At 49.9% G+C, this 19,738-nt stretch overlaps 1 protein-coding gene across 3 annotated transcripts in view; it reads right to left on the bottom strand.

Moving 5' to 3' along the window:
* LOC124045844 (histone deacetylase 7-like) overlaps positions 1 to 18,143 on the bottom strand; it is an 87,489-nt gene extending 69,346 nt beyond the window's left edge. For 2 of the 3 annotated variants that reach the window (XM_046365554.1, XM_046365553.1), the window contains exon 1: positions 17,785 to 18,143. In XM_046365554.1, the coding sequence (XP_046221510.1) occupies positions 17,785 to 17,803 (19 nt within the window). In that variant the 5' untranslated portion in view covers positions 17,804 to 18,143. Of the gene's footprint in view, positions 1 to 17,121; positions 17,301 to 17,784 lie in introns of those variants that run through there. The other variant, XM_046365558.1, reaches the window with a different exon arrangement.
* Between the last annotated feature and the right edge of the window lie 1,595 nt (positions 18,144 to 19,738).

The raw sequence follows: 19,738 nt of genomic DNA on the forward strand, positions 1-19,738 counted from the left end.
ACCTGGTAACCTCTGCCCAAGATCACAATGTGGTGCAGAGAGAGAGGGCATCAGACAGACGGGGACAGGGATGGAGGGAGGAGGGCATCAGACAGACGGGGACAGGGATGGAGGGAGGAGGGCATCAGACAGACGGGGACAGGGATGGAGGGAGGAGGGCATCAGACAGACGGGGACAGGGATGGAGGGAGGAGGGCATCAGACAGACGGGGACAGGGATGGAGGGAGGCGGGCATCAGACAGACGGGGACAGGGATGGAGGGAGGAGGGCATCAGACAGATGGGGACAGGGATGGAGGGAGGAGGGCATCAGACAGACGGGGACAGGGATGGAGGGAGGAGGGCATCAGAAAGAAGGGGACAGGGATGGAGGGAGGAGGGCATCAGACAGACGGGGACAGGGATGGAGGGAGGAGGGCATCAGACAGACGAGGACAGGGATGGAGGGAGGAGGGAGGAGGGCATCAGACAGACGGGGACAGGGATGGAGGGAGGAGGGCATCAGACAGACAGGGACAAAAATGATGCAGAAAAATTAATCCATGCTTTTGTCACTTCTAGGTTAGACTACTGCAATGCTCTATTTTCCGGCTACCCGGATAAAGCACTAAATAAACTTCAGTTAGTGCTAAATACGGCTGCTAGAATCCTGACTAGAACCAAAAAATTTGATCATATTACTCCAGTGCTAGCCTCTCTACACTGGCTTCCTGTCAAAGCAAGGGCTGATTTCAAGGTTTTACTGCTAACCTACAAAGCATTACATGGGCTTGCTCCTACCTACCTCTCTGATTTGGTCCTGCCGTACATACCTATACGTACGCTACGGTCACAAGACGCAGGCCTCCTAATTGTCCCTAGAATTTCTAAGCAAACAGCTGGAGGCAGGGCTTTCTCCTATAGAGCTCCATTTTTATGGAACGGTCTGCCTACCCATGTCAGAGACGCAAACTCGGTCTCAACCTTTAAGTCTTTACTGAAGACTCATCTCTTCAGTGGGTCATATGATTGAGTGTAGTCTGGCCCAGGAGTGGGAAGGTGAACGGAAAGGCTCTGGAGCAACGAACCGCCCTTGCTGTCTCTGCCTGGCCGGTTCCCCTTTTCCACTGGGATTCTCTGCCTCTAACCCTGTTACGGGGCTGAGTCACTGGCTTGCTGGGGCTCTCTCGTGCCGTCCCTGGGGGGGTGCGTCACCTGGGTGGGTTGATTCACTGTTGTGGTCGGCCTGTCTGGGTTCCCCCTTTGGGTTGTACCGTGTCGGAGATCTTTGTGGGCTATACTCGGCCTTGTCTCAGGATGGTAAGTTGGTGGTTGTAGATTTCCCTCTAGTGGTGTGGGGGCTGTGCTTTGGCAAAGTGGGTGGGGTTATATCCTTCCTGTTTGGCCCTGTCCGGGGTGTCCTCGGATGGGGCCACAGTGTCTCCTGACCCCTCCTGTCTCAGCCTCCAGTATTTATGCTGCAGTAGTTTATGTGTCGGGGGCTAGGGTCAGTTTGTTTATCTGGAGTACTTCTCCTGTCCTATTCGGTGTCCTGTGTAAATCTAAGTGTGCGTTCTCTAATTCTCTCCTTCTCTCCTTCTTTCTCTCTCTCGGAGGACCTGAGCCCTAGAACCATGCCCCAGGACTACCTGACATGATGACTCCTTGCTGTCCCCAGTCCACCTGGCCATGCTGCTGCTCAGTTTCAACTGGCCTGGGCCCTAGGACCATGTCCCAGGACTACCTGACATGAGGACTCCTTGCTGTCCCCAGTCCACCTGGCCATGCTCCTGCTCCAGTTTCAACTGTTCTGCCTTACTATTATTCAACCATGCTGGTCATTTATGAACATTTGAACATCTTGGCCACGTTCTGTTATAATCTCCACCCGGCACAGCCAGAAGAGGACTGGCCACCCCACATATGCTCTCTCTAATTCTCTCTTTCTTTCTCTCTCTCGGAGGACCTGAGCCCTAGGACCGTGCCCCAGGACTACCTGACATGATGGCTCCTTGCTGTCCCCAGTCCACCTGACTGTGCTGCTGCTCCAGTTTCAACTGTTCTGCCTTATTATTATTTGACCATGCTGGTCATTTATGAACATTTGAACATCTTGGTCATTTTCTGTTATAATCTCTACCCGGCACAGCCAGAAGAGGACTGGCCACCCCACATAGCCCGGTTCCTCTCTAGGTTTCTTCCTAGGTTTTGGCCTTTCTAGGGAGTTTTTCCTAGCCACCGTGCTTTTACACCTGCATTGTTTGCTGTTTGGGGTTTTAGGCTGGGTTTCTGTACAGCACTTTGAGATATCAGCTGATGTACGAAGGGCTATATAAATAAATTTGATTTGATTTGATTTGATTTGACAGGGATGGAGGGAGGAGGGAGGAGGGCATCAGACAGAAGGGGAAAGGGATGGAGGCAGCAGGGCATCAGACAGACAGGGACAGGGATGGAGGGAGGAGGACATCAGACAGACGGGGACAGGAATGGAGGGAGCAGGGCATCAGACAGACGGGGACAGGGATGGAGGGAGGAGGGCATCAGACAGACAGGGACAGGGATGGAGGGAGGAGGGCATCAGACAGACGGGGACAGGGATGGAGGGAGGAGGGCATCAGACAGACGGGGACAGGGATGGAGGGAGGAGGGCATCAGACAGACGGGGACAGGGATGGAGGGAGGAGGGCATCAGACAGACGGGGACAGGGATGGAGGGAGGAGGGCATCAGACAGACGGGGACAGGGATGGAGGGAGGCGGGCATCAGACAGACGGGGACAGGGATGGAGGGAGGAGGGCATCAGACAGATGGGGACAGGGATGGAGGGAGGAGGGCATCAGACAGACGGGGACAGGGATGGAGGGAGGAGGGCATCAGAAAGAAGGGGACAGGGATGGAGGGAGGAGGGCATCAGACAGACGGGGACAGGGATGGAGGGAGGAGGGCATCAGAAAGAAGGGGACAGGGATGGAGGGAGGAGGGCATCAGACAGACGGGGACAGGGATGGAGGGAGGAGGGCATCAGACAGACAGGGACAGGGATGGAGGGAGGAGGGAGGAGGGCATCAGACAGACGGGGACAGGGATGGAGGCAGCAGGGCATCAGACAGACAGGGACAGGGATGGAGGGAGGAGGGCATCAGACAGACGGGGACAGGGATGGAGGGAGGAGGGCATCAGACAGACGGGGACAGGGATAGAGGGAGGAGGGAGGAGGGCATCAGACAGACGGGGACAGGGATGGAGGGAGGAGGGCATCAGACAGACGGGGACAGGGATGGAGGGAGGAGGGCATCAGACAGATGGGGACAGGGATGGAGGTAGGAGGGCATCAGACAGACGGGGACAGGGATGGAGGGAGGAGGGCATCAGACAGACGGGGACAGGGATGGAGGGAGGAGGGCATCAGACAGACGGGGACAGGGATGGAGGCAGCAGGGCATCAGACAGACAGGGACAGGGATGGAGGGAGGAGGGAGGAGGACATCAGACAGACGGGGACAGGGATGGAGGGAGCAGGGCATCAGACAGACAGGGACAGGGATGGAGGGAGGAGGGCATCAGACAGACAGGGACAGGGATGGAGGGAGGAGGGCATCAGACAGACGGGGACAGGGATGGAGGCAGGAGGGCATCAGACAGACGGAGACAGGGATAGAGGGAGGAGGGAGGAGGGCATCAGACAGACGGGGACAGGGATGGAGGGAGGAGGGCATCAGACAGACGGGGACAGGGATGGAGGGAGGAGGGCATCAGACAGACGGGGACAGGGATGGAGGAGGAGGGCATCAGACAGACGGGGACAGGGATGGAGGGAGGAGGGCATCAGACAGACGGGGACAGGGATGGAGGGGAGGGAGGAGGGCATCAGACAGATGGGGACAGGGATGGGGAGGAGGGAGGAGGGCATCAGACAGACGGGACAGGGATAGAGGGAGGAGGGAGGAGGGCATCAGACAGACGGGGACAGGGATAGAGGGAGGAGGGAGGAGGGCATCAGACAGACGGGGACAGGGATGGAGGGAGGAGGGCATCAGACAGACGGGGACAGGGATGGAGGGAGGAGGGCATCAGACAGATGGGGACAGGGATGGAGGTAGGAGGGCATCAGACAGACGGGGACAGGGATGGAGGGAGGAGGGCATCAGACAGACGGGGACAGGGATGGAGGGAGGAGGGCATCAGACAGATGGGGACAGGGATGGAGGGAGGAGGGCATCAGACAGACGGGGACAGGGATGGAGGGAGGAGGGCATCAGACAGACGGGGACAGGGATGGAGGAGGAGGGCATCAGACAGACGGGGACAGGGATGGAGGGAGGAGGGCATCAGACAGACGGGGACAGGGATGGACGGGGGAGGAGGGGGAGGGCATCAGACAGACGGGGACAGGGATGGAGGGAGGAGGGCATCAGACAGACGGGGACAGGGATGGAGGGAGGAGGGCATCAGACAGACGGGGACAGGGATGGAGGGAGGAGGGCATCAGACAGACGGGGACAGGGATGGAGGGAGGAGGGCATCAGACAGATGGGGACAGGAATGGAGGGAGGAGGGCATCAGACAGACGGGGACAGGGATGGAGGGAGGAGGGCATCAGACAGACGGGGACAGGGATGGAGGGAGGAGGGCATCAGACAGACGGGGACAGGGATGGAGGCAGGAGGGCATCAGACAGACGGGGACAGGGATGGAGGGAGGAGGGCATCAGACAGACGGGGACAGGGATGGAGGGAGGAGGGCATCAGACAGACGGGGACAGGGATGGAGGGAGGAGGGCATCAGACAGACGGGGACAGGGATGGAGGGAGTAGGGCATCAGACAGACGGGGACAGGGATGGAGGGAGGAGGGCATCAGACAGACGGGGACCGGGATGGAGGGAGGAGGGCATCAGACAGACGGGGACAGGGATGGAGGGAGGAGGGAGGAGGGCATCAGACAGACGGGGACAGGGATAGAGGGAGGAGGGAGGAGGGCATCAGACAGACGGGACAGGGATAGAGGGAGGAGGGAGGAGGGCATCAGACAGACGGGGACAGGGATAGGGGAGGAGGGAGGAGGGCATCAGACAGACGGGGACAGGGATGGAGAGGAGGAGGGCATCAGACAGACGGGGACAGGGATGGAGGAGGAGGGCATCAGACAGATGGGGACAGGGATGGAGGAGGAGGGCATCAGACAGACGGGGACAGGGATGGAGGGAGGAGGGCATCAGACAGACGGGGACAGGGATGGAGGGAGGAGGGCATCAGACAGATGGGGACAGGGATGGAGGGAGGAGGGCATCAGACAGACGGGGACAGGGATGGAGGGAGGAGGGCATCAGACAGACGGGGACAGGGATGGAGGGAGGAGGGCATCAGACAGACGGGGACAGGGATGGAGGGAGGAGGGCATCAGAAAGAAGGGGACAGGGATGGAGGGAGGAGGGCATCAGACAGACGGGGACAGGGATGGAGGGAGGAGGGCATCAGACAGACGGGGACAGGGATGGAGGGAGGAGGGCATCAGACAGACGGGGACAGGGATGGAGGGAGGAGGGCATCAGACAGACGGGGACAGGGATGGAGGGAGGAGGGCATCAGACAGATGGGGACAGGAATGGAGGGAGGAGGGCATCAGACAGACGGGGACAGGGATGGAGGGAGGAGGGCATCAGACAGACGGGGACAGGGATGGAGGGAGGAGGGAGGAGGGCATCAGACAGACGGGGACAGGGATGGAGGGAGCAGGGCATCAGACAGACGGGGACAGGGATGGAGGGAGGAGGGCATCAGACAGACGGAGACAGGGATAGAGGGAGGAGGGAGGAGGGCATCAGACAGACGGGGACAGGGATGGAGGGAGCAGGGCATCAGACAGACGGAGACAGGGATCGAGGGAGGAGGACATCAGACAGACGGGGACAGGGATAGAGGGAGGAGGGTATCAGACAGACGGGGACAGGGATAGAGGGAGGAGGGTATCAGACAGACGGGGACAGGGATGGAGGGAGGAGGGCATCAGACAGACAGGGACAGGGATGGAGGGAGGAGGGAGGAGGACATCAGACAGACGGGGACAGGGATGGAGGGAGGAGGGCATCAGACAGACGGGGACAGGGATGGAGGGAGGAGGGCATCAGACAGACGGGGACAGGGATAGAGGGAGGAGGGCATCAGACAGACAGGGACAGGGATGGAGGGAGGAGGGCATCAGACAGACCGGGACAGGGATGGAGGGAGGAGGGCATCAGACAGACGGGGACAGGGATGGAGGGAGGAGGGCATCATACAGACGGGGACAGGGATGGAGGGAGGAGGGCATCAGACAGACGGGGACAGGGATGGAGGGAGGAGGGCATCAGACAGACGGGGACAGGGATGGAGGGAGGAGGGCATCAGAAAGAAGGGGACAGGGATGGAGGGAGGAGGGCATCAGACAGACGGGGACAGGGATGGAGGGAGGAGGGCATCAGACAGACGGGGACAGGGATGGAGGGAGGAGGGCATCAGACAGACGGGGACAGGGATGGAGGGAGGAGGGCATCAGACAGACGGGGACAGGGATGGAGGGAGGAGGGCATCAGACAGACGGGGACAGGGATGGAGGGAGGAGGGCATCAGACAGATGGGGACAGGGATGGAGGGAGGAAGGCATCAGACAGACGGGGACAGGGATGGAGGGAGGAGGGCATCAGACAGACGGGGACAGGGATGGAGGGAGGAGGGCATCAGACAGACGGGGACAGGGATGGAGGGAGCAGGGCATCAGACAGACGGGGACAGGGATGGAGGGAGGGCATCAGACAGACGGAGACAAGGATTGAGGGAGGAGGGAGGAGGGCATCAGACAGACGGGGACAGGGATTTAGGGAGCAGGGCATCAGACAGACGGGGACAGGGATGGAGGGAGGAGGGCATCAGACAGACGGGGACAGGGATAGAGGGAGGAGGGCATCAGACAGACGGGGACAGGGATAGAGGGAGGAGGGTATCAGACAGACGGGGACAGGGATGGAGGGAGGAGGGCATCAGACAGACAGGGACAGGGATGGAGGGAGGAGGGACGAGGGCATCAGACAGACGGGGACAGGGATGGAGGGAGGAGGGCATCAGACAGACGGGGACAGGGATGGAGGGAGGAGGGCATCAGACAGACGGGGACAGGGATGGAGGAGGAGGGCATCAGACAGACAGGGACAGGGATGGAGGGAGGAGGGCATCAGACAGACGGGGACAGGGATGGAGGGAGGAGGGCATCAGACAGACGGGGACAGGGATGGAGGGAGGAGGGCATTATACAGACGGGGACAGGGATGGAGGAGGAGGAGGGCATCAGACAGACGGGGACAGGGATAGAGGGAGGAGGGAGGAGGGCATCAAACAGACGGGGACAGGGATGGAGGGAGGAGGGCATCAGACAGACGGGGACAGGGATGGAGGGAGGAGGGCATCAGACAGACGGGGACAGGGATGGAGGGAGGGCATCAGACAGACGGAGACAAGGATTGAGGGAGGAGGGAGGAGGGCATCAGACAGACGGGGACAGGGATTTAGGGAGCAGGGCATCAGACAGACGGGGACAGGGATCGAGGGAGGAGGGCATCAGACAGACGGGGACAGGGATAGAGGGAGGAGGGTATCAGACAGACGGGGACAGGGATAGAGGGAGGAGGGTATCAGACAGACGGGGACAGGGATGGAGGGAGGAGGGCATCAGACAGACAGGGACAGGGATGGAGGGAGGAGGGACGAGGGCATCAGACAGACGGGGACAGGGATGGAGGGAGGAGGGCATCAGACAGACGGGGACAGGGATGGAGGGAGGAGGGCATCAGACAGACGGGGACAGGGATAGAGGGAGGAGGGCATCAGACAGACAGGGACAGGGATGGAGGGAGGAGGGCATCAGACAGACGGGGACAGGGATGGAGGGAGGAGGGCATCAGACAGACGGGGACAGGGATGGAGGGAGGAGGGCATTATACAGACGGGGACAGGGATGGAGGGAGGAGGGAGGAGGGCATCAGACAGACGGGGACAGGGATAGAGGGAGGAGGGAGGAGGGCATCAAACAGACGGGGACAGGGATGGAGGGAGGGGGGCATCAGACAGACGGGGACAGGGATGGAGGGAGGAGGGCATCAGACAGACGGGGACAGGGATGGAGGGAGGAGGGCATCAGACAGACGGGGACAGGGATGGAGGGAGGTCTGCTTTGGCGCCATGCTCCGCTCTGGGGCACCATGCTCCGCTCTGGGGCACCATGCTCCGTGCTGGGGCACCATGCTCCGCACTGAGGCACCATGTTCCGCACTGGGTCACCATGCTCTGCGCTGGGGCACCATGCGGCACACAGGCAACACACACAGTAAATAGTGTCCCTCAATGAAATAAGCTGTAGAAGTTCAAATACTAGCTAACGTTATGAGCTCGATTTGATTTTCTTTATTTGTCCTACTTCTCAGAATGGTAGCAACAGAGCAGTCAACTGTGTTTTTGCTGAAATGCACTCTCTGATAATTACATGCCTGATGTGTTAATTTAAGTCAAAGTCAATCATGTGTGTTGAAAGAGCTTTGGAATAAAAACCATGCTAAAACTGAACAAAAACAACTGAAAAGAACATAATGGCACCTGACATATTGTACAGACAGCATGTGTAACAGTATCATTTTAAACCGTCCCCTCGCCCATACCCGGGCGCGAACCAAGGACCTTCTGCACACATCAACAACAGTCACCCACGAAGCATCGTTACCCATCGCTCCACAAAAGCCGCGGCCCTTGCAGAGCAAGGGGAACTACTACTTCAAGGTCTCAGAGCAAGTGACGTAACCGATTGAAACGCTATTTAGCGCACACCGCTAACTAAGCTAGCCGTTTCACATCCGTTACACATGGTCTAAAGTCAAAGAGAGAACAGTACAGTACAGACAGCATGTCTAAAGTCAAAGAGAGAACAGTAGAGTACAGACAGTATGGTCTAAAGTCAAAGAGAGAACAGTAGAGTACAGACAGTATGGTCTAAAGTCAAAGAGAGAACAGTAGAGTACAGACAGCATGTCTAAAGTCAAAGAGAGAACAGTAGAGTACAGACAGTATGTCTAAAGTCAAAGAGAGAACAGTAGAGTACAGACAGTATGTCTAAAGTCAAAGAGAGAACAGTAGAGTACAGACAGTATGTCTAAAGTCAAAGAGAGAACAGTAGAGTACAGACAGCATGTCTAAAGTCCAAGAGAGAACAGTAGAGTACAGACAGTATGTCTAAAGTCAAAGAGAGAACAGTAGAGTACAGACAGTATGTCTAAAGTCAAAGAGAGAACAGTAGAGTACAGACAGCATGTCTAAAGTCCAAGAGAGAACAGTAGAGTACAGACAGTATGTCTAAAGTCAAAGAGAGAAAAGTAGAGTACAGACAGTATGTCTAAAGTCCAAGAGAGAACAGTAGAGTACAGACAGTATGTCTAAAGTCCAAGAGAGAACAGTAGAGTACAGACAGTATGTCTAAAGTCAAAGAGAGAACAGTAGAGTACAGACAGCATGTCTAAAGTCCAAGAGAGAACAGTAGAGTACAGACAGTATGTCTAAAGTCAAAGAGAGAACAGTAGAGTACAGACAGCATGGCTAAAGTCCAAGAGAGAACAGTAGAGTACAGACAGCATGGCTAAAGTCCAAGAGAGAACAGTAGAGTACAGACAGTATGTCTAAAGTCCAAGAGAGAACAGTAGAGTACAGACAGTATGTCTAAAGTCCAAGAGAGAACAGTAGAGTACAGACAGCATGGCTAAAGTCCAAGAGAGAACAGTAGAGTACAGACAGTATGTCTAAAGTCAAAGAGAGAACACTTTGTAGTGTATGTAGTACACAGTATTGGGGAGTACTACATGTAGTTCAACTAGTCATTTAACTATATTTTGCAGTAGCGTGGTGATAGTTGAACTAAAATCAAATCTAGGTAGTGTTTTCAGTAGTTAATTACTTTCTTGCCATGTAGTGGTGTAGCTAATTACTGGAACTACACACTACTTTTTTGGCAAAACAAAATTTGGGTGAAGTAGGCAAGAATTTTCTTTCTTTTTTGGCATCAGACCTGCCTAATCCTCACTTGAAACATTGTTTTTGTGTTTAATAGGCTAAATTACACATGCTGTTAACATATGAACAGAAAGTGATGTGTCTGGCAATTTGTAATCTATGACATTTCAAATTGACATACAATCATTTTTCACAGGTAGTTTGGATGTAGTGAACTACTTTTGCAAAGTAACTTTATTTCAGTACACTATATTTTTGGGTAGCTTTTTGAGTAGCACAGAATGCCTGCCAACCAGCTAATCCAGTCATATGAAACAACTGTCTCTCTCTGCCTGCCCTGACCTCAATGCATCTACTCTACAACACACACTCACACTCACAAATAGGGACTTTTTATTTTTCCGATGTCTAGTATAATGTCTGATGAAGATGTCAAGAGGAAGGGCTAACCGGGAGACCAGAAGTTGCCAACAGTGGTGGTGGTTGTTGAGTGTAAAATATCAAGCAGACAGCCTGCAGCTCACCACATTACATGTACCACCCTGCCGGCCTACTCCATCACCACCCAACAAATTATCAAGATACAATTTCGGAAATATCCACACTAATTCAGCATCTATGGTTTAAGAAATAATACACATGTTGTATTCTTGCTGTTTCAAAATATAGAAAAACGCTTTTTAGAAATTCAATCTGTGCATTTGAATCTATATTTATAAACTGAATATGTGTGTGAAATGTGTTTTTCTGCCATGAATCACTTCCATTTTGTGATTAAAGGAGAACCGAAGCACTAAGTCATCCTGAAGCAGAAAGTTGGTAATAACGAGCGTTTGAATTCAATATAGATATAACTAGATTACAGTTGTTGGACCAGCTGTTGAGAACCTTTCCACTGAATCAAACCTCATAAGGCTGTTTAGATCAAGGCGCGGTTGGGCTTTATGTTAGCTACATGTGTGGACAGTATGCAGTTGTAAAAATCCAGTACTGTGCATTTACTTGTGTGTATATAAATGAGATCATTTTAAATCTGTGGAGACTCTTATTTCACCAATTATGAAACACAATATAAAAGGGTCTAAGTGACCAGTACCAGCAGTGTAGTGAATAAATGTCCTGGTACAGAAACACCAGGCCGTGGGAGAGGGAAACAGTAACATATATGTGAATTGATAGGCTTATACTTTATTACTGCAGTGTGAGAGAAGAAAGGAGAGTGAAGGAGGGAGAATGGAGGACTGAGCAATGTGTCTGATGTGAGGATGTCTGGTCGCAGCTTGCCAACAGGGTCCTTCCCTTTAAGAAGCCAAAAGGAATGTGAAAAATGCTGGATAAGGAGGTATGGAAGCAGCAGTCATAGTTATAACACTCACAGTATGGTGAAGAGAGAGAGAGAGGAGAGAAAGAGAGAGAGAGAAAGAGAGAGAGAAGAGAAGAGAGAAAGAGAGAAGAGAAGAGAGAAAGAGAGAAGAGAAGAAAGAGAAGAAAGAGAAGAAAAGAGAGAGAAGAGAAGAGAAAGAGAAGAGAGAGAAGAGAGAAGAGAAGAGAAGAGAAAGAGAAGAGAAAGAGAGAATGAAGAGAAGAGAAGATAAGAGAGAAATAGAGAGAAGAGAAGAGAAGAGAAAGAGAGAGAGAAGAGAAGAGAGAGAAGAGAAGAGAAGAGAAGAGAAGAGAGAAGAGAAAGAGAAGAGAAGAGAAGAGAAAGAAGAAGAGAAAAGAGAAGAGAAAGAGAAGAGAAAGAGAGAATGAAGAGAAGAGAAGATAAGAGAGAAATAGAGAGAAGAGAAGAGAAGAGAAAGAGAGAAAGAAGAGAAGAGAAGATAAGAGAGAAATAGAGAGAAGAGAAGAGAAGAGAAGAGAAGAGAAGAGAAGAGAAGAGAAGAGAAGAGAAGAGAAGAAGAGAAAAGAAAAGAGAAAGACATGGAGAATGGATTTGAGTACAGGACAGTTTGTTGGAGAGTGAATACTACAACGGGATTAGTGGATGTTTAAATGTTTAATAGTGGAGTCGTGTGTGTATTTGTGCACACATGCAAGTGTGTGTGTGTGTGTGTTTGAAAGAGGTTGACAGAAATGGGATAACAGTGTGCAGTGCTGTATATAAGCAAGGAGCAACAGTGGAGGATGGCGTGGACAGGGTTTACAGTACAGGATCATTTTGGTCATTTAGCAGAGCGATTTTGGTCACTTATCCAGAGCGATTTGGGTTGAGCGCCTTGCTCAAGGGCACACCGGCAGATTGGTCACCCAGTCGGCACAGGGATTCAAACCAACAACATTTACTTGCCCAATGCTCTTAACCACTAGGCTACCTGCGACCCAGCATAATGTCTGTTGGCCCTCGCTTATCAGTCGTACACCCCCTGAACTGCACGTACAGAATCCAATTCACACACAGTCATACTAACAAATACGCACATATACACAGGGACACGCATAGCACATTTTCCATGGGGTTTTTAGTGTCCATTCGTTCACTGACGTGGTGGGTGGTTGTGTGAGCGAGAGTCTGAAACATACAGCTGGCTGTGAAGAGGCCTAACTGGAAAGTGTTGGTTAGAGCTCTCTATCCTGTACATCATCAGTGTGTCTGTTCAGCACACCACCAGGTTCAAACAGCCACTTTCCAAAACAAAGGAAAACAGCTCACACTAGGTCCCCTCTAGAACAGTCATCAAGCTCTACTGTGTTCATATATACCTATATATATATACATATATATATATATATATATATATATATATATATATATATATATATATATATATATATATATATATATATATATATATTATTATTATTATTATTATTATTATTTTTTAATGGAGATTGATAATCTATTCAATACAACATTAGGTGGTACGTCTGATGATGATGAGTTTCACATGAGCACATACCTCATATAAAGTAATACTATAGGAAAGAACAATGGTATACATTTTGTTTGCTATTTTTAATATTGATTAATACAGCTACCAAATGTGGCAATTTCCAGTCATAGCTCAATGGAAACTAAATCTCCTTTTCAAATGAAACTTGAAACTGATTTCATGCATTTTTTTGTAGATGGTTCAAGAGAGGCAGACAGCCCAGGGGGAATCCCAGAGGGCGCCTCAATATCGGTATCGGCGATCAGAATGAGATCTCACATCTCAACTCCCACTATTCTCACTAACAACAAGACAAACGAGGTGGGCGTAGGAACATGGAGAGAAGCACAAAATAGCCTGTCACATTCTGTCTTTCCATCTCTATGTTACGCACACACTTTATCAGTTACTCATCTGCCTGTCTGGTCCTTGAATGTGAGAAATTCTGTGTATCTAGATTTATATCAAATGTTACACAAGTACTAAGTTAAGGCCTGGGCACATCACTATTACAGAAAACACTGTCGTTTTTTAATGATCCTGTCAATGATTTAGACACTAAAATGAAATGTGATGCTTTGTTTGTGGAACTGTCAAAAGCTTTTTGATACTGTTGAACATGCTATTTTATTGAATACGTTTTCCTTGATCGACCTGAGCTCGGACGCCTGTTCATGGCTTCATGATTATCTTAGTGACGGAACTCAGGCCTTCATGATTGATGAGGTTAAGTCTGAATGTCTTGAAGTACATAAAGGTGTACCACAGGGGTTGATTTTGAGACCTCTTCTCTTCACTACTCATATAAACCCCATTGGTCAGTCCTAATGGATTTTTTTTACTTCATCTATATACAGATGATACTATTATGTATGCTATTGCCCTGACTGTTGATCTGGATGTGTCAAAACCAGTCAGATTATATAGCTATTTTAGAATCCCTCCCTGATTTAAACAATTACATGTTGTTTTCAAACTCTCATAAGTATGTTTCAGATGAACTACATGTTCACTGATTATGTGGTTCTCCAATCGAACGTGTTCCTGCATATTAATGCTTAGGCAATTGGATTGACAAGGATTTGATGTTTAAACAACATATAGAGGAGCTGGTTAAGAAGCTAAGACTTAAAGTTGTCTTTTTCTACAGAAACAGATTGTGCCTTTCTCTAAGCAGTAGGATGCAGATGTGGATGCCACCTACCATAGTGCCCTTCATTTTGTTACAGTTGATAGTTTTGATACTAATCACTGCATCCTGTATCAAAAGGCTGGCTGGACTTTGCTAAAGACCCATATGTCTCTACATTACTCCCTTTTTGTTTACTAGGCCCTACTTCATAATTTCTGTCTTACCTAACTTTGCTGTTGAAGTATAGACACCAGGGTTGTGTAACCAGTTCACAGGATTGGATAACTCGAGGTTCCTGGGTCTCCACCTAGGTAGATCTGCATTTAGTTTTAATGCACCGTATTCCTGGAACAAAATTCTAAATACATTTCATCTTGATGTTCTGGTTTCGTTTGGGCAATTTAGAGTAATGATTGGGGACTCGTTTGTTGAGGAATGCGACTGTTTTTCTGGGTGATTTGTGATGCTTCCCATGACTGTGTTGTTGTATTCTAATGTGTATATGTTTGAGTATAACGTGTAGATTTATGTTGAATATACAGCGCACATTTGTAAAAGAAACCCAGGTCTCCATATGTTTTCCCTGTTGAAATAAAGGTTCAATAAAACACTGTCTGATTGTGACAATCAACATTGTTTCAATCATTTTATGACATGTTATCAGGCCTGAAGTTTGTAAGCAAAGCGGCAGCATCTGTAATTACATTGTATCACCAGAGGAGGGCGGTCAGTAAGGCAGTAAACCACCCGCTGCATCTCTCCTCTGAACAGTTGGTGGCAACGTAATTGGGGAGGACGTGCTCGTGGTAATGGCTGGAGCGGAATGGTATCATATATATCAAACACATGGTATCCATTCTATTCGCTCCTTTTCAGCCATTATTATGAGACGACCTCCCGTCAGCAGCCACCATTGCCTCTGAACCATCTGTTGCCCCTTAGCAGCATCTTCTCCATGACCCCTCTAACCCCTCTAACTCCGCCTCATTAATCACAACCCTGGACTTTTAGCCACTTCATCTGGAGCACCTCTTCACTTAAAGACTTCATCTGGAGCACCTCTTCACTTAAAGACTTCATCTGGACTCAACAGGGGTAAGAACATCTCTGGAATACCAAACACAACAAAACAATGACTAGGCTATGATTTCCATATTGATTCAATAGGCACAATCAGGTCTACCGTTGTCTATTGTCCAACATTAGATACACCAAACAAGTTTGCCAAAGATACACAACCCTTGGAGGGCAACATGTGGAAGATCTGTCGCTCCATTTGTTTTGAGATGTGAGTGAAATGTTACACCAGACCAGTACCCACCCTGCCCCCCACCTTCACTGTGGGCTCCGGCTCCACTAGCCCTCCATGCCTGGGAATACAGGGGAGAGAAAACCATGGCTCTTCCTGACAGGATATCCTGCCCTGAAGTCCTGCTCCTAGGCTCCATGTGACCTCTTAACCCTTCCTGACCTCCAGCCACAGTCACAGCCACAGCATAACAGCCACTGTGCACCCTCCAACACCTCCCACCCCACCGCCCCGGGCCACTCGCAGTAAAATGGAAGCCATTAGGTGATGAATGAGTGTCGTTGGTGTTGATTTAAGCTCAACGGCGCCCCTGGTGTCCCATATGGACGGTGTGGGTATACCACAACACTGGAGGTAATTAGCCAATCATCCCGTGGTCTCTCCCACACCCAAGGTCAGTAACTGAGTCCTTTCTCACTCATCTGTTCAGTCAGGCTCAATGGGCTAGGAATAATATTGCTCTGCCTCCAGTCTGAATGTGGTGATACTCAGTGAGGCTTCAAATCACACAGCCACTCTGATCAAAATTATTTTGTGTATATGTGGTGCTGTTTGTGCGTGCGTGTGGCTGTGTGTGTGTGTGTGTGTGTGTGTGTGTGCGTGCGTGCGTGCGTGCGTGCGTGCGTGCGTGCGTGCGTGCGTGCGTGCGTGCGTGCGTGTGTGTGTGTGTGTGTGTGTGTGTGTGTGTGTGTGTGTGTGTGTGTGTGTGTGTGTGTGTGTGTGTGTGTGTGTGTAGAGAGAGCTGTTCACACACTGAGAGTGGAAGGAGGTTCCCAGTGGACACAGGACAGGGGCAGGGTTGTCCAGAGACTGGAGTGGAAATCAACACTTCCAGTCAGGACAGGAAGGGCTACTGCCTCTTATCACTGACCACACAGGCTGGAAGGAAGAGGGCTGGGGAGAGAGAACTGGATGGAGTAACAGACAGTGACAGTAAGATAGAAAAAGAAGGAGGGATACATTGACAGAAAGTGAGAGGGTCTTTGATAAAGAGGCCAATGAAAGAGTGGAATGTAAAGGGTGTAGAGAGATACAAGATAGGCTACTGTAGATGAGGAGTGAGGCAAGTGGAATGCATTATAGTATCTGCTATCTGTCTGTGACAAGCACAGCGAAGATTAGATTGAGAGCATCCTTGTAGTTGTAAGTTTGTCCTGTAAGGGAAACATATTTGAAGTATATAAACGCGAAGAAAGTATCAGTATGTTGTTATAACAGGCTAAGTGATTGATGGAGTCTTCATGCATAATGATCACACGGTGGTTAAGTATGGCTGCCCAAATCTGATCTTTTTTTCACTAATTGGTATTTTCACTGAAAAGACCTGATGATATTGGTCAAACTATCAATTATTGGAAAAAAATGATCAGAATTGGGCTGCCTGTGTAAACACAGCTGATGCATCACCAACATCTCTGGTGACCGAGCTACGATGATAACATGCACAACACTGTCAGAGACTATGCACAGACTCCCCCAGCCCACACTCAGAGTCAAGTTAACTACATGTATGCAGAGGGAAACGGGGTTTGGGAGCAGGGTGGGGAAGCTTTCAGCACTCAGCACTAGGGATTGTCCCAGATGGACACAAGCCGCTCCCTCCCTTTCAAAACAGCCCATGACAGAGGCCAGCCCTCTCCTCTCCTGTCCTTTCCTCTCCGGTTCCTATGCACATGTAAACTATGGGGATTTAGTGACAACAACAGAATAAGCCAAACATATTCCCTCTGCCTTTAGTAAAGTCCTCTCTGACAATTTGTCTGTCCTCTGAAAGTCAACACATCACAAATGCGGGCAAACTCACTTCCAGTGTGGGTGGGTCTGTTTCCAATTTTCTCACCCCTCCGCCCAAAAAATAAAACTTTGGTCCAAAAACAACAAAACAAGCAAGAAAAAAAGCCACACTTAAATGTTCCACACTATTAAAAGACACAGGGCAAACTAAAGCAGCTCCATCTTGCTGCTCCGCAAATGGTTATCACTGTTTTCCTTCCTTTCTTTGAGAGAGCGTGGGAGCACGCTCGGAGAGGAGGAGAAAACCTGTGCAGAAAACAACAGGAGGAAGCTGGAAACATGAGCCGGGGGCTGCAGAATGAGCCGGGGGCTGCAGAATGAGCCGGGGGCTGCAGAATGAGCCGGGGGCTGCAGAATGAGCCGAGGGCTGCAGAATGAGCCGGGGGAGAAGAGAAAAGAGGGAGAGGAACTGGGCAAAGGGCGAGAAAAAAAAGTGAGAGAGCACTTTGACTGGGTACGATGTTCATCTCTGAAGCGCTGACTTTGAAACAAAATTGACATTGAACATAAACTTAATCCACCAGTGATTTTTAAGCCAACACAAAAGAGGACTAAGACATGGTTGCATTTCCACATAGACACATTCTCCTTCCATACTATAACAGACATAAAAACACACTTAATGAAAGCGTAACTGCTGTAAAGTTAGAGTAGCGCTGAAGCAGGGTCCTACCAGCTCGTAGGGTGAACATCCAGTCAGGGTAGCGTCAGGGTGTCTCTACGCCATATCCAGTCCAGAGCAGGCAGGCACAGTGTCAGCTCCCTCTATCCAGGCTAGCAGGGGAAAAGTGAGGGGCCGCAACAAAAGGCATAGAGGGAGGGTGAAACAGATGAACCACTCTGAGCTGACTGGTGGACTCCCCCTCTCTCTCTAACACACACAGTCACATGTATGCATAACCTGTTCACAGTTGGTCCCCCCTATCACTGACTTTTGGGTAACTTATGTCAGAGTTGCCTCAGAAGCTGAAGCGGCGAGTGGAGGAAAAGAAAGAGGATTCGAATGTGTGTGCAGTGGTGTGTGTGTGTGTGTGTGTGTGTGAGAGAGTGAGAGTGTGTGAGAGAGAAGAGCTGGGGAGAGGGGGGTTAAGGTAGGAGGGACAGGCACAGCTTGGAGGCCGGAGGCAGACTACTAAAGACAATGGCAGGAAACACTATCAGGAGGGAAAAAAAACATTGCAAAAATAATTTTAAAGCGCAAAAACAATGACATCCACATGGAAAACAAATGATGTGCTGTGTCTCGACTGCAAACAATGATATACAAAACAACAATGATAACGATAAGAGATGTTTAGCCCTGCTGTTTGAGCCCATCTCAAAGTCCTAGTTTCACTGCTTTCCTCAGGGTCCTTGCTGTTCTGCCGCCATAGACGAGACCAAAAACTGCCCCCAGCAAAAACTAGAATAGTCCCAGTAAGTAAAATGACATTGAAAATATATCTAAAATACATATTTTCCAGACATTACATTTAGGTTCTGAATAAGAGGTGAAAAAGGTATTTTCCGTATGTTTAAAATACTCTTTTTTTTCAGGACGTTGAAAAGGCATATTTTACAGACATTACATGTATTTTGGGATGTTGAGATCAGGCTCATTTTTGGTTCTGAATGAAAGTTGAAAATAAGGCATTTATAGACGTCGATGTTTGTGCCATATCAAGGCTGGTTCAGACCGAACAAAATCTGAACCAAACATAGACATCTATGATTGGTTTCATATTTGGTTCAGACAGGACCAAAAATCTATGTTCATGGACGTTGAAATCAATGCCGGTCTGGACCGCACCAAATTTGAACCAAACATAGATGTCTATTATCGGTTCATATTTGGTCCGGACCAAAAACCAATGTCCGTGGATGTGGAAATCAAGGTCTGTCCGGAACTGCATCAAAAAATATGTCCAAAATGCATCGGTGTCGGTTCGTGCTTACTGAGGTGTAGCCTACAGTGTTTCCTGAAGTATCATTTTATGAATGCCCATCTATGTGGTAAGCCTACCATTTGTAAACACCAAAAAACAAAGTCCGGACAGGGCCAAAAAAACATGTCCAAAAGACGGTCTCGTGCATACTGGGGTGTAGCCTACCATGTCTGCAATGGAATCTTATGAATGCCCATCCATGTGGTAGGCCCACCGTTTGTAAAACAGGCCGTTTATTAGTCCTAATTCCTGTGACTCATCAATTTGGCTATTTAAGCTCTGAATATCAGCTACCCAACTTTATCAGGAGTTTTCGTGACCCTATTTGCAATTTGTTTACACAGCGGAAAATGCAGAAATATTTCATTTTTTGCTATGATCAGCTTGTCAAAATTGATGGATACAAACTTGAAACCACTGATAATGACAATGGGGTGAAACTCCTGGACAACAGTTGGAATTGTCCATTCCATATTGTCCAACAATATCTCTCCAACAGCAGCCTGAAGAGGCAAAGTGCCACTGGTTGAGAGAAAATGTCATTGTTTTTGGGCAGAATTAAGTGAAGTTTTATGTGTTGTTGTTGGAGGTTCTTGGACAGTTTATCTCAGAAAATGCTGCCCTTGTCAATCTGCCGCCATAGGTGTCTGCCTAGTCCTGCCTAATGAGCGGGCAGGCCGTGACTTTCCTACACACACACAC

The sequence above is a fragment of the Oncorhynchus gorbuscha genome, linkage group LG10 (assembly GCF_021184085.1).
Source record: "Oncorhynchus gorbuscha isolate QuinsamMale2020 ecotype Even-year linkage group LG10, OgorEven_v1.0, whole genome shotgun sequence".
Lineage (NCBI taxonomy): Eukaryota > Metazoa > Chordata > Actinopteri > Salmoniformes > Salmonidae > Oncorhynchus > Oncorhynchus gorbuscha.